The sequence below is a fragment of the Sciurus vulgaris genome, assembly GCF_902686455.1.
Source record: "Sciurus vulgaris genome assembly, chromosome: 6".
Classification (NCBI taxonomy): domain Eukaryota; kingdom Metazoa; phylum Chordata; class Mammalia; order Rodentia; family Sciuridae; genus Sciurus; species Sciurus vulgaris.
In genome coordinates, this window is record NC_136466.1 from 92,836,189 (window position 1) to 92,852,325 (window position 16,137).

The 16,137-nt window shown below is 37.3% G+C and overlaps 2 protein-coding genes across 8 annotated transcripts in view; both read left to right on the forward strand.

The window, feature by feature from the left end:
* Positions 1-16,137, forward strand: part of ARB2A (ARB2 cotranscriptional regulator A) — a 530,196-nt gene that overhangs the window by 388,455 nt on the left and 125,604 nt on the right. The window contains exon 12 of one of the 7 annotated variants that reach the window (XM_079146021.1): positions 1,872-2,740. The exons of the other annotated variants lie outside the window; for them this stretch is intronic. Within the exon in view, the coding sequence (XP_079002147.1) occupies positions 1,872-1,891 (20 nt within the window). The 3' untranslated portion in view covers positions 1,892-2,740. Of the gene's footprint in view, positions 1-1,871; positions 2,741-16,137 lie in introns of those variants that run through there. 7 annotated transcript variants of the gene reach the window in all.
* POU5F2 (POU domain class 5, transcription factor 2) lies at positions 10,880-15,787 on the forward strand. The gene has a single exon (XM_079146026.1). The coding sequence runs from the start codon at positions 12,977-12,979 to the stop codon at positions 14,162-14,164; it is 1,188 nt and encodes a 395-aa protein (XP_079002152.1). The 5' UTR covers positions 10,880-12,976; the 3' UTR covers positions 14,165-15,787.

The following is a 16,137-nucleotide window of genomic DNA, read 5'->3' on the forward strand; positions in this document are numbered from 1 at the left end:
GCATTTCCCTGATTGCTAGAGATGTTGAAAATTTTTTCATCTTTGCTGATCATTTGTATTTCTTCTTTTGTGAAATGTTTGTTTAGTTCTTTTGCCCATTTATTGATTGAGGGTTTTTTGGTGTTAGGTTTTTAAATTCTTTTTCTTAACATTTAACAACTATTTATTGAATATGAAATAAATAGCTACAGTTGTATATTGTTGAAATATATACATTGTATACTTGGTAGTTTTTCTGTTCTATGCTTTATCAATACATATATATGTGCTGAGTTGAGATTTATTTTTTCCCATAGCTGTATTGAGGTAAAATTGAAGTACAATACAATGCACATATTTGAAGTATATAACTTGATCAGTTTTGACATGTATATAACCAATACAGTCAATATAAAAAGCATTTCCGTTACTTTTTTAAAATTTTGAGCTCATGCACTATTTCCTACATGATTTATTACATTAGAAATCAGTCACCTTAACATATATAGAACCCCACCCCTACATGTCAACTATTTTAAAATTAAATGGCAAACTTATAAATATCTCAGAGGTCAAGTAAGAACACACAAGAAAAGTAAAAAAAAAAAAAAAAAAGTGCTTTGAACTAAGTGATAATAAAAGCTTAAAATATGAGGATCTCTGGAATGAAGCAGTACTCAGGTGAACATTTATAACTTAAAGTACTTGTATCAGAAAAAAGCTAGATTAACAAATTATTTTCAAGTTATGTAGTAGAATAGGAAAAATAAGAGTAGGAGTATAAATATATGAAATAGAGAAGAAATAATACAGCTAAAATTTGATAAAAATCAAACAAGTCTAATCAAGATAAAAGCAAGAACTCAAAAGTTAATATCAATGGAAAGGGAACTATCAAAATAACCCTACAGATGCAAAAAAATGTATTAAGGTAATTTTACAATTGTATGCCAACATATGTAATAGCTTACATAAAATGGTCTATATTAGAGAAGGATCCATGTGCTGCTGAGAAGAAAATGTGTTCAGTCATTGATGGATGATAGTCTATATATGTCTGCTAAATCTAAATTATCAATTTTATTTTTTACTTCTATAGTTTCTTTATTTAGTTTTTGTTTGAACGATCTAACCAGTAATGACAGAGGCATATTGAAGTTACCCAGTATTATTGTATTATGGTCTATTTGACTCTTGAAATTAAGAAGGATTTGTTTGAAGTGCATAAATGCTCCAATGTTTGGGGCATAAATATTTATGATTGTTATGTCTTATTGATGTATAATTCCCATAAGCAGTATGAAATGCCCTTCTTTGTCCCTTCTGATTAACTTTGGCCTAAAGTCCACTTTATCTGATATGAGGATAGAAAACCCTGCTTGTTTACACAATCCATGTGAGTGATATGTTTTTTTTTCCCATCCTTTCACCCTAAGTCTGTGGATTTTTTCGCCTATGAGGTGAGTTTCTTGGAAACAATATATTGTTGGGTCTTGTTTTTAATCCAATCTGCCGGTCTGTGTCTTTTGATTGATGAGTTTAGGCCATTAGTGTTCAAGGCTACTATTGAGATATGATTTGTGTTCCTGGTCATTTGGGTTTATATATAGTTTTTAATTTGAATTAGTTTCTCCTTTGATTGACTAGTCCTTTAGTGTAGTTCCTCCCTTTACTGGTCTTCTTCTTTTCATTTCGTTTTCATGGAATATTTTGTTGAGAATGTTCTGTAGTTCAGGCTTTCAAGATTATATATTTTGTCTTCATTGCCCAAGGTTGTGTCTTCTAAGTGGTCTAGTCTGTTGGAGAAGCTTTCTATTGAATTTTTATTTTGGTTTATTGTTTCCTTCATTTCAAGGATTTCTGCTTGTTTTTGTTTTTGTTTTTGTTTTCAGAATCTCTGCCCTCTTATTGAAGTAATCTTTCCCTTCCTGTATTTTCTCTCTGATATCATTTCTTATGCTGCCCTTTACTTCACAGATAAGTTTAACTATGTACGTTCAAAACTCATTCTCTGGCATTTCTTCCACTGTGGTGTCTATGGATTCTGTTAATGGAGTATCTTGTTTTGTTCAGGATGATTTTTTTTCATGTTGTTTGTGTTGTCTACCCATCTAACAGTAGGGATCTGAGGCAACAGAGTTTCTACACTGTGGAATTATAGTGTCCCTGAAAGTTTCCAGTACCTCACTGTTTAGGGGGAGACAAGCAATGATGATATTCAATGCAAACAATATACAGCCTTAAACCAAATAGTTCCCACTATGACATCTACATTGTTGATTATCACAATAAACAGAAACGATATAATCAGTTATTACCTACAATAAAAACAGTAAGTTTGCAAAAAGAGTTTACACTGGACAGGTTGAAAAGGAGAGAACAGAAGTGATATATGGATGTGATGATTATGAGGGAGGAGGAAAGAAGGAGAGTTAACAAATTAAAGGAACAGTGAAAGAGAAAACAATAGAGATTAGCTATTAGCAGAAGAAAGAATCAAGGGAAACAAGTAAGAGAAAAAAATATATAAAGTAAAAATTTTAAAAAATCTAAAAATAAAAGTAAAAGAATATCAAACAAAACTAAAATATACTAATCAAACATCCTAGTTCACAAAAATCCAATCCATGAAAAATAACTGGATTAAAAAATGCTAGAAGTGAGGGAAAAAAACAAATATTAATGTGTATACATGTCCATGTACCATTAAGTAAGTTCACAATTAAAGAGAGAAAAGGAATAAAAAAGAAAAAGATCTTAATGGAAAGTTAAAGAATTCTTTCTGTTGAAGTTCAGAAGAGTCTCAGCTTCTCTTCTCAGCAGTTTTAGGTGGGGTTTTCTGGAGAGTGGTGCTCCACCCTCTGGAGTGCTGGAGTGAGAGGTAATCCCTTAGGTGGAATTCCTAGAGGCAGGGTTTAGGCTTAGATGAGCTCCAGGCTCTTCATTGAATACCAGTTGGTCTGGAGATTTTAAATCTGTGCACCTCCAGGACCTAGTACTTGTTGGTCCATGCAGGATCTCCCCTGGGTTCCACTCGTGTGGTGGGGGACCCAATTCTTAGTCTCCTACGTCACCTTTAGACCCCATGTTTCCTGGTCTCAGGTTCAGTCTCCAGTCTCTCCTGCCCAGACTCTTCTGATTTGCCTGGCAGATGCATCTCTCCCAGCCAGTCCTGCAAGCAATCAGATTGGAGGGAGAAAGTAGAGGCTGATGGGTTTCCACAACCAGTTGTTCCCTGTGTAAACTTCTCCCCATGTTTGATTTTTTCCTGGTCACTTAAGCACACTCTTATGTCATGCAGTGTGTGTTTACTGGGCCTGTACTTTGGGCCAAACTCAGGTTTGCCAGGAATTGGCTCTCTTACTGTGGACTGCAAATGGTTCCTTCCTTTGTCCTCCACTAGCTGACTGGAGAGATGGCTGCTTCTTTCCCTACACATCAATATTGTGCAGCATGTCTTTCAGGTTTGCCGGGCAATGTTCTTGATCTCTAAACACTCAGTACCCAGACATGCCTCAGGCCTGCCCAAAATGCGGGTTCCTTTAATTCCCTTATACCTCCACTATGCTCATAGAGGGACCACTCTGACTGGTACTGCTGGCCTGACTGTGGCAGTGGCTGTGCTGCTGGGGATTTCTAACCTCCTGAGTCCCTGATCTTCTTTGAATATCCAGTTTCAAATTCCACTAAAATACCCGGCTTTTTTTTTGTTCACCCACCTTGCTGAGAATTTGCCTGTCTTCTTTCCTGGTTTCACTCCACAGAGCAGCCAGGAAGTGACCTCCTCTATTCTGCCATCTTGAAAACCTTTCCGTTTAAGTTTTTTGAATTCTTCATATATTCTGGAAATTAATCCCCTGTCAGAGGAGTAGTTGGCAAAGATCTCCTGTTCTATATGCTCTTTCAACATGTTCTTGTTTCTTTTGCTGTGCAGATACTTTTTAATTAGATGTTGTCCCACTTAATGATTCTTGGTTTTATTTCTTGACCTTTGGAGTCCTGTGAAGGAAGTTAGTGCCTGTGCCAATATGTTGGAATGTTGAGCCTATGTTTTCTTATAGTGATTGCAAAGTTTCTGGTCTAATTCTTAGATTTTCAATTCATTTTGAGTGGACTTTTGTGCATGGTGAAATATAGGGATCTAGTTTTATTCTTCTACATATGAATATACAGTTTTCCCAGTGCCATTTGTTAAAAAGGCTATCTCATCTCCAACTTATGTTTTTGGCACCTTTATTGAATATCATATGATTGCATCTGTGTGGCTTTGCCTCTGTGTCTTCTATTCCACTGACTTTCATGTCTATTTGATGTCAATACGATGCTGTTTTTGTTACAGTAGCTCTGTAATATAATTTGAGATCAGTATTATATTTTCAGCATTACTCTTTTTGCTCATTATTGCTTTGGCTATTCTGGGTCTTTTATTGTTCCAGATGAATTTTAGGACTATCTTTTTCTAGTTCTGTGAAGAATGTCACTGATATTTTGATGGAGAAAGCATTGACTATAGTATTTTTTATTTGTTTGCTTTTCGTTTTTTTTGTAGTATGCCCATTTTGTTAATATTAATTCTGCCTATTCAAGAACATGGGAGGTCTTCCACCTTCTAAAGTCTTCTTCAGTTACTTTATGCAGCATTCTATAGTTTTTGTTGTAGAGATCTTTCTCTGATACATTTAAGAAATAGTGCATATTCTGAATATGTCTACCTTCCTTCTATACTTCCTTCTATTGTGAGAATCTGACATTTTACTCTAGATATACATTCCAGATGAATATATGTTACTTGTCACTCCATATTCTTTTATATTAGAAGTCAGCACTATTGAGAAGAACTTTGGATTTATCATGACCTTGGGAAATTTATATTCTCCCCAATATATGGATAATTAATTCCATAATGTGGCCTGGTGAATATCTATAATCACGCCATTTGTAAAATGAGGCGATACTAATTTTTTTTCATTAGCTTATACTGACAATTAAGTGAAATAATAAGTAGAACTCTTAAAATAGTACCTCACATGTGTACAGGAAGGACTTTATAATTACAGGCAATCCTTATTTTGTATAGTTCTGATATACACAAATTTTAGTTTTCATGACTTAGTTATATAACAACAATCCCCCAAAATACAAAGATCAAAATTTTATTACCAATATATTAACTGTGAGTATAATGGTTAATTTGAATTATCAACTTGATTGGATTAAGAGATGTTGATGATTAAGAAACTTCTGGTGTGTCAGTGAGGGTGTGTGTAGGAATGATTGGAATGTGGGAGAGTGAACTGAAGTGGAGATGGGCACTCTCCATTCCATCTCCATGGGCAGTAAGCATGGGCAGTACCACCCAATAGGATGTTGACTTGGATGGAATAAAAATTGGAAGAACAAGGAAGCAGATACAGATGCAAGCCAGACTCTTTTAGAACGGATTCTTAATTGCTGCTTCAGTGGTCTGAAGATATTAGAATCTCACTTCTTCACTCTTTCAAAGCAGATTCTTTTATTTTATTTTTTTATATGTGGTGCTGAGTATTGAACCCAGGGCTTCACATATGCCAGTCAAGCGCTGTACGACTGGGCCACAACTCCAGTCCTCCGAAGCAGATTCTGCCAGTGATTCTCCAGTGACTGGGATAGCACTATTGATCCCTCTTATTCTGGGGCTTCTGCAGCTACTGGTTCTTCCAGCTCTCCAGCCTGCAGATGGCCATTGTGGACTATCGAACTTTCTGACATTTCTTTCTTGCTTGTATCTTTGCATTTTCTAAGTTAGCTCCATCCTTAATTCTAGTCATGTCTTGTCATAGGGTTGCTCTCCATGCCTCTTGATATATATTCTACAAAAGTACAGCATTTAAATTCCTTATTTTACTGTTCTTTGGTTTTCTACCCTATTTCTTCATTCCCTTAAGTCTCCTCCTTAAATTCTGTGCTAAACCCTTTCTCTTTGACTCTTCTTTCTTCTAATATCCTATTCTTCCATATTCTCCTTCAACCCTGAAAGCCCATCAGTTCTTTAACACATTGTCTTCCTTTCAAAATGACACCTGCCCTGGAACATATTCTTATGAGAAATGTCTTTAAATTCATTGATTTCTTCCTTGTGTTTCATCTGCATTTGTGTCAATCAAAAAGACCAAGTCTTTCTTGAATTTAAATTACTACAGAAAATTTTATATAAACAAAATGTAGAACTCTAACTGGAAGTTGACCTGTTACCACTTGTGAATGGCTGTGGTATTCCAAAATAAAAATGGAAAGAAATGCTTAAAAGACTGAGGCAAGAAGATTGCATATTTGAGCTAACCTGGACAACTTAGTCAGACTTTGTCTCAAAATAAAAAAATAAAAATAAAAAAGGCTGGGCATGTGACTCAGTGGTACAGTCTCCCTGGCTTCTATCCCTAGTGTACACACACACACACACACACACACACACACACATGTACACGGTGGGGTTGAGGAGATGGTAAGGAAGGAAGGAGAGAAGGAGAGGTAGGAGGAAGGAGGGAGGGAAAAGAAAAATGCTATACATTTTACTGTACACCTTTTTGCACTTCATAAATCAGATAGATGTATAGCTCAATATTCAAAAAGATAAAATCTACATTAAATAACTATTGATAGAAATCTTGCTTTTACTTTTCCATTCATAGTCAGTTTGATATAATTGCTTCCTAGAGTTCTGAGGCCTTTGGGAAATGAAACCTTCATCTGCCTGATGTTTTCTGAGTAGAATGAAGAACAGATTCCTAAGAGCTCAAGCAGTGAACTTTAGATAGTTTGATTTGGGCATGAGTCTAGCTCAGAAGAAAGGCTGACAACCTGATCAGTTTTCCTTAAGGCTTGGATTTAAAGTGAGGTGACCTAGGAAGAGGTTTTGAGTTTGATAAGCTGGCTAAAGCTTTATCCGGTTTAAAATGCTAAAATAAGTTTTTAACTAACTGTTTAGGTAAGTTTCTGCTTAAAATCGTAGGTTTGGTATTATATCTTGAATTTCCATTGGTCATTACTGCCTTTAACATCACCTAAAATAAACGGTTTTGTTTTGTTTTGTTTTCAAAAAAGGCCTGATGACTCCGTTTGGCTTACTTCAGTTAATAGTTTCTTAAAGAGATTCAAGAGAAATTCACTAAGGCCCCAACCTGGTGATGGTGATGATATCAGTCAGTTAATTTGGAATGTCTTTATTTAAAAAAAAAAAAAAATTCTCTTTATCACCTGAAAGAGTTATCTGTTGTAAACAGAAATTCTATTCTACTACTCATTTACTTCTCTGAGCCCATGTGTATCCTGAATTATGGGTTTCACTGGTCATAAGCTGTCATTTCTGTTGTGTGTATTTTACTGTGCAGTGTAATGGAAAATTTTTTGTTAAACCAGTTGTGCATCTCTGGTTCTAAAGTTGAAGCAGAGTGAAAATTTGAATGTAGAAGATAGTGACTGCACTGTGACTAGAGTAATCAATGCCAGAACATCCTTAAAGCTTTTCTTCTGTAATAAGGGCAGAGTCAGCTAAAATGTTTGTTTAAATCATGCCTGGCATAACAAAAACCTTCCAACTTTATCAGTCTCTATGAATGTACCTGACTCATCACCACAGTACTTTTCCACTCAGCCCCTCTCACTCAGCTGCTGTGCCTGCCTTACACAGATAGTTAAAACTCATCACAGTTTCTGGTAAAGGCTGTAGAGTTTTATACTTCATGTTATTTTTTAGCACAGGAAGTTCATAACTCTTGAACATCTGAGATTTACATAATAAAAATGGAGGGCGTTTTCTCTGTATACTCTAAAACTGTGTTTTTTGTGATTGTACCATATTTGTGTCATAGCATTCATTTCTAAGCAGCAATCACATCACAAGAGTCATTTTGTAAAGTAATTTTTTAAATGACAACAAAAAGGGAAAATAGTTCTTCATAATTTTAATCTGAAGCTAAGGAGATTCTGTATTGGCAGTACTGCTACATTCTAGCTTTTCTATGTATATTTTATAAAAGTAAAAGCATCTTATATTGTGTTATTCACAGACAACTATCCTTTTACCCATGTTCTTTTTCTCTGTTGTCCCCTATGCAAAAAAAAAAAATGGTATTGTTATCTATTATGAAAATTTTCTCATAGAGCAGTAAATGATTCTATTTTAGTAACTACATTGATTTCATTAGCTTTTTTTCCATGCTGTAACTTTAATGTTTTATTGTATTACCTTATTAGTTTTTATTTGCTATACAACTTTGATGTTTCATTTTGCTTATATTTTTAGCACTTGAAGATCCACATGAAAGATCAACAGTTTAGTCATTTCAATGTTATTTTGAGGTAGTTTTCAGTGAATTAACTTGTAATGTATGATGTTAACTTTCTCACCATGAGGTGGGGGGGAGACATCTTTCCTTACAATTCTTAGCTACCAGAGTTTTCCTGGATCCCTGGTTTACTTTCTAGACCTAAGGACTTCCCAGTGACTAATCTTTGTCTCCTGCTTTTGTCTTTTGTCTTATTCCTTAACTAACATGGTTCCTGCTGTTCTGTACTTGCCCTTCTGATTGACTGTGCCTTTACATCACAATGCCTGGTTAATTTGAACTTACTATGACATTTGTGGAAGAGGATAGATAAAGATCAGCACCCTTTAGTCTGCCTTGCTTTTCTCTCTGACTGGGACACCATTCTTGTTTCAGCTCTGTTGATTTAACTGCATTCAAGAAATTTTGTTTTGTCTCTTTTTTCCTTTGAGGCATCTAGTAGGAGGCTTCTCACACAGTCTTGAACAAAACCTGTTCTTTTCTATCTGGAGCATGAGCAACTTTGGGAGACATGTATTTGGATACAGATTGCTTTCCTAGCCAGAGCAATAACTGACCAAAAGGATGACATTAAGTTAACAACAGATCACCTTCACATCCAAATGTTTTCATGGATTTAATATACTCAGAGCACTGTGGATGGCTCATACATTAGCACATTACTTGGTACATAAATTCAAAATAAATGGTATCTATAATATCCATTTGGGGCTTTCTTTATCTCCTAGTCAGAGAGCTAAAACATGAAATTCCAACTGTTTAACAACACAAATGTATCTGAGCAGAAAAGGCAGTAAGTTCAGAAAGGAATGAGAACACTCTGGTCCAGAGTAAACAGACAAGATTTCCCAAAAAATTGAGTCAAGCATATCAAGGATATTTATTACTAACTCTGCCTCCACTGTTTCCTGCTTCTTACCATAAGTCAGTCCTTGCAGTTAGTTTTGCCTCCTTAAAATAGGCAATATTTAAATGTAACCCAATAACACAAATCCTGACACTTTGTGCATTTCTATTTAAAACAACTCGTACAGAAAACCCCCTTAATTCCAAAGATCCTGTTAAAAGATAACTCTCTTCTTTGGGTAGATTTGGCTGTCCTACTCTCCTGAAGTTTCTCTTTTCTTCCATTTAGATTATAAATACACAGGAGCCTGGGACCATGTGTTTCTTATTCTTAATCTGTAATTCCCTGTGGATAAGACTGGCCTGATTCTTACATTTTAATCTAATCACTTTCTAAGAAGTCCCCATATTTGTTGAAGGTGATGGATTGGCCTTTCCTGCTTGTTTTCCCTGATCACCTCAGTTCCAGAGCATATTAAACATACTTCTAAGATTATACAGTACTTCCCTTAAGAATGTGAAATTTTCTTTGTGGTTTCTATGCGTGAACCAGGAGATACACACATTGGCCAATTAGATCCAAGTACAGAAAAAGCCTTCACTGAGAGCACACAAGTTAATTTCAAATCCCATCAAATTAATATAACCTTATTTTTTAATTTTGTCAATGTTTTGCATCACTGTTTTAACTCATTAATATAATAAGACTTAGCTTAAATTCATGTGGACTTTTTTCCAATTGGCTGAAAACTTTTTTATTCAAATCTTGTTTTTAAACAACTAATGAACTTTTTCTCTGTGGTTCTCTTGTGCAGATTAGCTGTTTTCAATATGTTATTAATATACAATTGCTTGCACTCTCTCTCCATCATCCCTCTTCATGATCCACTTTTCATTCTGTTTGGCAGACACTGGTTGTTTTGTGATTTTGAAAAAAAAAAACATCGCATGTAGGTATAATATAGAATAAATACCAGCAAAATTATTTTAAATGAAATTCTGTGTATTCTAAACTATTTTTCATCGACTGTTATCTTAAAATCTGATTCAAGGCAAATATAGAAGTATTTTCACCATTAATGCTGCAAAGATTAATTTTTAATGTTAAATGACTATTTCTTGGTTTCCCAGTATATGCCAGATATAGTTCCAGGTGTGGAGGATCTAATGGTAAACAGAGAGACAAGGATTCTACCTTTAACCAGCACACCTTCTAGCAGAGGTTCTAAGTGGAAATACAGACAAATAAAACAGATGAATCAGATGGACAACCTGTGGAGATGGCAGTTGATTTCCCTGATTCTTCTTCTCCCTCTGCCATTGTTTCAAGACCTATCTACAACTACTGAATTTGATTTAATCTGAGGCTACTACCCTCTTCTAAGAAGAATTATATATGGGTCTTGTTCTGATATGAGAGAAAAGATGGAGAGACACCTGGGAAAGTCAAGTTTCTCATTTTTAGACTATAATTAAATGGGTATTACTCTAAGAATTATAAGATATTCATTCATTCAGCAAACATTATTGAACACTGTATCATTCAAGGTTCTATTATGTTCCAGACTTTATAACTCCTACATGCATTTCCTTGAGTACCTCATACTCTCACTGGAGAGACAGAGGTATAAAAAAAATAACTACTGATATTTACTGATAGTAACTTTGTTATTAGAAATATTATAATAAAAATTATATTAAGTACAAGAGGAGCACCACAAAGGCAGTAACAAACTCTTGTCTGCCTGGGAGAAGGCTCACCATAAGGTGACACCTGAACTGATTCTTAAGGATGATGGAAAGCACAGCATACTTCGTTTATTCCACAGATATGTACAGAGCACTTTCATGTGTCTGGTAGTATTGTAGACACTGTAGACACAGCAGTGAACTAGATGAAGTCCCTCTTGGCAATAGAGAAACATACAAAAAACAAATAGACAAATATATATTAGGTGATGATACATGGCACACCAAATAAATAAATAAATAAAGTATTTTAAGAAAGGGAACAGAGAGTAGCAGGGATGTAGTTTTTTAAATAGGATATTCAGGGACATCCTCTCTAATGAGAGAATATTTGAGTATAATCCTGAATGATATGAAAGAATGAGACAAGAAGTATGGGAAGCTATTTCAGGCAGAAGGAACAGCATAAACAAAGGACATAATGGGCATAAAAGGGTGGCATCTATAATGCAATGTGAGATAATCTTTGCAGGAGTATGGTGTAGCAAGGGACTACAGGGTGAAGAGCCACATGTATCATGCTCAAGAATATAAATGCCCACTTTGTCAATGGGAGAAACAGGGACTAGATTTTGAAGATAGTTTAAGAAGAAAATGACATATAGTTTTTGCTTCCTTTGGTTAGGTTTGGATAGGTATGGTTTGGTTTTTGGAAAATTATCCCTAGCAGCAGTATGCAGGATTAATCCAATGAGAAGCACAAGAACCCAGTTATGTTATTGTGATTGTGCAGATGAGAAATTATGTGACTTGAATTAAATCAGTAAGATAAGGCCGACATGGAGATGGTAGAGTTCAATTGTTTTAGGAGAACCAGTTTATAAGATTTGGTGTTCTGTGGCATATGGGAAAGGTCAAGGACAACTCCAGGGCTTAAGTGTGGGTGGCTGAGTGGGTGATAATGCTATTAACTAGCTCACAAAACCCCTGAAAGTTGGGTGGTAGATTTAGAAGCTCAGAAAAATGAATCTTATTTGGGGCAGTGGAAATACAGGACAGGAAATTAGAAGAGAATCAGGGCTGGAATACATATTTGACTGTTATTGGCATCTCATATAAATTTTAAATGGAGACGTAACAAAAAGAAGTATCTGTCAGATACTACATGGAAAATGAATAGGATGAGAATTTTTTAAATGCTGTTGGATTTGACCGTTGGAAGTATATCAGTGCTTTCAAGAAGACCAGTTTCAGTAGATGTGGGTAGAGATAAAACTATATCATGATTGGGTTGAAGAATGAAGGAGTAAGAGGCTGGGATCATCCCGCCAAAGTCATTGTCCTCTTCTTCCTTGAAAGCTAAATTTTAAGCCTTAGGTCAATCTTTTCTTTCTCCTCCCTCCTTAGATTTTGTAGGACTGGATGCCTGAGTTAGGGCATAATGGAGGTACAAATTAAGATCCTTTGGTCTTTGATGGGAGAGGAGGCACAGATAGAGGAGCCTGATGTTGTTAAGTTAGATATTGCAGGGAACAGCCTTACTGGGGAACAGCAAGTAACGCTAGTCCAGAGACCTGTCTCCAGGGGAAGAAAGATGAAACAAGTAGTTCTCTGTTGTATGAGGACTTGAAGGGCTAGTGGGAGAAACACAGAATTAGTTAAGAAACTCCATCCCAATTAGAGAGTGGAATCTGGCAGAGTATGGGGGCAGGATAGAATCTGAAGCAGTAAATTGATAACTAGAAATTCAAATACAGGTGTCTAGATTTCTTAGGGCACAGGGACTGAGGATGTGCAAAGCAGAACCTGTTGGCAGTATTAGCAATCAAGACAGTAGAGAGGGAATAGTTCATAAGGTCATCCTTAGCAACACCTGCCATATAGATGTTTAATTAATATTTGTGAAGCCAAGAGGCAGTTCAAGGGTTATGGGAGGAAGGGATTAGATGCCTCAGTTTCTAAGAGCTATAAGTAAATACCTGACTTTCACTCAGGGATAGATGGAGACAGTGACTAAAGATCCCCAAACCAATTGGAGAGCCAGAGCTCCAGTGTTGTACCTTGATGGGAGTTGAGAGCAATGCCCAGAGAGAGGGACATACTCCCTTAACCCTGAACACCTGAGGAGTTACCTTTGAATGGGTATGAAAGATTATCCCACCTCTGCACACAAAAAAACCACACCCGTAACCCTCTTGCTCACCACACTGTGCCCTGCCCACTGGGGGGCGGGGCTCGAGGGTAAGGCTGGTAGCTGTTCCAGTCCTCGAGAGCCATCAGTTCCTACCAGACTCTTGCTGGGGGGGCCGGCCTACCCCATGGCAGGACACAGGCCCTCAAACTTGAACCCCTTTCAAGCCAATGATGGAGGTGGCTCCGGAGGGCCAGTGTCCATGAGGGTTGACACTCCGACCTTATTGAGTGCCCGGGTGACTCCTCGCAAGCTGATGGTCCAGCCAGGAGTTGGGCCAGGCATTTTCCCAGGCCCTGATGTGTGGGGAGTGCCACTGGGTCCCCTGCCTTACGAATTCCGGAGCAGGATGGCCTCCTGTGGAGCTGGCGAGATAGGAGTCTGGTACCAGAGGCCCCCCGAGGGCACTTATGCTGGACCTTACATTGCCCTGCGGAACCTCCCAAAATTGACGCTGCCAGAAGATGTCCTAGCCATTAAAAAGGAGATGGAGCAACTGGCCAAGGAGCTGAAGCTAAAGAGGATGACCCTAGGGTATTCGCAGGCTGATGTGGGGTTCGCTGTGGGAGCTATGTTTGGAAAGGTGCTTAGCCAGACAACCATATGCCGCTTTGAGGCCCAGCAGCTCAGCCTCGCCAACATGTGGAAGCTGCGGCCGCTGCTGAAAATGTGGCTAGAGGAAGTGGATGCCAAGAACCTTCTGGGCTTATGCAGAATGGAGATGATTCTACAGCAGGCTCGGAAGCGGAGACGGGCAAGCAGGGAGAGACGAATCAAAAACAACCTAGAGAAACTCTTCCTGCAGTGCCCAAAGCCTACACCCCAGCAAATCAGCCGCATCGCTGGGCACCTCCGGCTGCAGAAGGACTTGGTCCGAATTTGGTTTTATAACCGGAACCAGATGGGCAGTCGGCCAATCAACGATGCCTCCCCACTGGAGAATGTGGGAGCAGCTGGGCCTCCTTTCCCAGGGCCACCAGTGTGCTTTCCCCTGACACCTGGGCTCCATTTTGATTTCCCCCACCATGGGGGGTCCTACTTTACACAGGTGTACTCTTCTACCCCTTTTCCTGGGGGAGGAGTCCTCCTCTGTGCCCCAGCCACCACTCCGGGCCTCCCCAGGCTTTCAAGCTGAGGAGCCTGCCCCACTGGGAAAGATAAGAGAGGGAGGGGAAGGGAAAGCTGAGAACATTGCAGGGATTCATTTCAGGGCTGTCTAAAGAAGTTAAGAATATGTACTAGGGAATGAGGGTGGGAATCATTTAGGAAAAATTTGGGGGGGAAGTTGAAGTTTACAGCTGCTTTGTTTTCCCTAATATTGATGTTAAGGCATATAATATATATAGTTAGTTTCTATATTTTGTTTCTCTTTTAATTCATCAAAGATTGTGTCTGTTTCTTGTTATCAGGAAGCAAAGGGTTTGATTTTTTTTTTTCCCCATAAACACAATATTGAGTGAAAAATTCAAGTCATGGAAGACTACTTCAGTCTGCCATTTTTTATTAAAAACAAGCAGCACTTTGCATAAACACAAAATCCAGGATAATAATATCCCCTGCAGAAAGACCTGAGAATAGCATAGGAAAGGAGTACACACAACCCACCCAGAGCCCTTGCTGAAACACATGAGTTTACTTAGAAGCTACCTTTTTTTCTAATTCACCTCCTTATTTCCAGTGCCCCAGCTTTGTGTGCAGGGTCTCAGTTCAACTATCCACTTTATGTTTTGGGTTTGTCTCCTTTCCTGACACTGAAGTCATTCTATTCCATTCTAAACCCCTTTGTTACTGAGATTGACAAGCTGAACAACTGTAACTTCAGCCCCACCTCCTGCATACTTCTCTGAGTTTCAGCTCCATTTGGTATGTCCCCTGAGAATTTTCTGTACTTCTGAATTCAGAAATACTTTTGAGAGTTTGTTTATGATACTTGATCTAATTCCCTGATGACTTACTTTTGCCATTGTACATCTTAAATCACTTCTCCAACATTTTCCCTGATGTTGGTTCTTTTCTATTTTTCTACTTTCATTTTGGTCAGTTTTTGATCATCATATACTCAGTGTAAATCATTAATCCCTGTTTAGGGGTGAGAATGTAGTTCAGTGGTAGAGCTCATGCTTACCATGCACAACACCCCTGGTTTAATCCCCAGCACCAAAAAGCAAAAAAAAAAAAAAAAACAACAAAAAACCACAAAAACAAACAAAATCCTTTTTTCAGATCTGCTGCCACACATACACAAGTATTATCTGTCTTATAATTCCATCACTATATATTATACCTGAGTTAATGAATTCTTTTTTACTTACTAATCTTGTCAGGTTTTGCCTTTTTCCTCAGTAAATCTTGTAAGGGATTTATCTAAACATATTTATATCATAATTTTTAATGCATTAAATGTACAAATTAATGAATTTCACTGTGGCATTTCCATACAAACATGTATCATGTCTTGATCATGTCCACCTTCCTTTCTCCCCTTTTTTATCTCCCCCCTGCCCCACACACAAATCTCCTTCCCCTTCCATAATAGTCTCTCTTCTACTTTTAGGTCATCTCTCTCTTTCTTTTTTTTTTTTTTTTTTCCATATATAAGAGAAAACATGCAATACTTACCTTTCTGGGTCTTTGTTAAAGAAGCTGTCTTTTCTCCCATGTATGTTTTTGGTACTTTTATTGAGAGTCAGTTGACTGAAAATGTGTGGGTTTATTTCTGGGTCCTCTATCTCATTTCCAGTACCATGCTGTTTTTATTACAATGGTTTGATTTTTATCCTCGATTCTATTTGTGTGCTGTATTATATTTATTGATTTGTGTATGTAGAACCACCTTTGCACTCCTGGAATTAAACCAACTTGATCATTAGTGTGTACTCCTTTTAGTATGCTATTCGGTTTTCAAGAACTTTATTGAGGACTTTTGTAGTTATGTTCACCAAGGATATTGGTCTATAATTTTCATTTTTTGGTTTTGTTTTGTTATTGTTGTTGTTGTGTTCTTATCAGTTTTTTGGAAGCAGGGTAATAATGGCTTTGTAAAATGATTTTGGAAGAGTTCTGTCCCTTTCAGTTTTATGGAATAATTTGAAGTGCATGTGAAAGTTC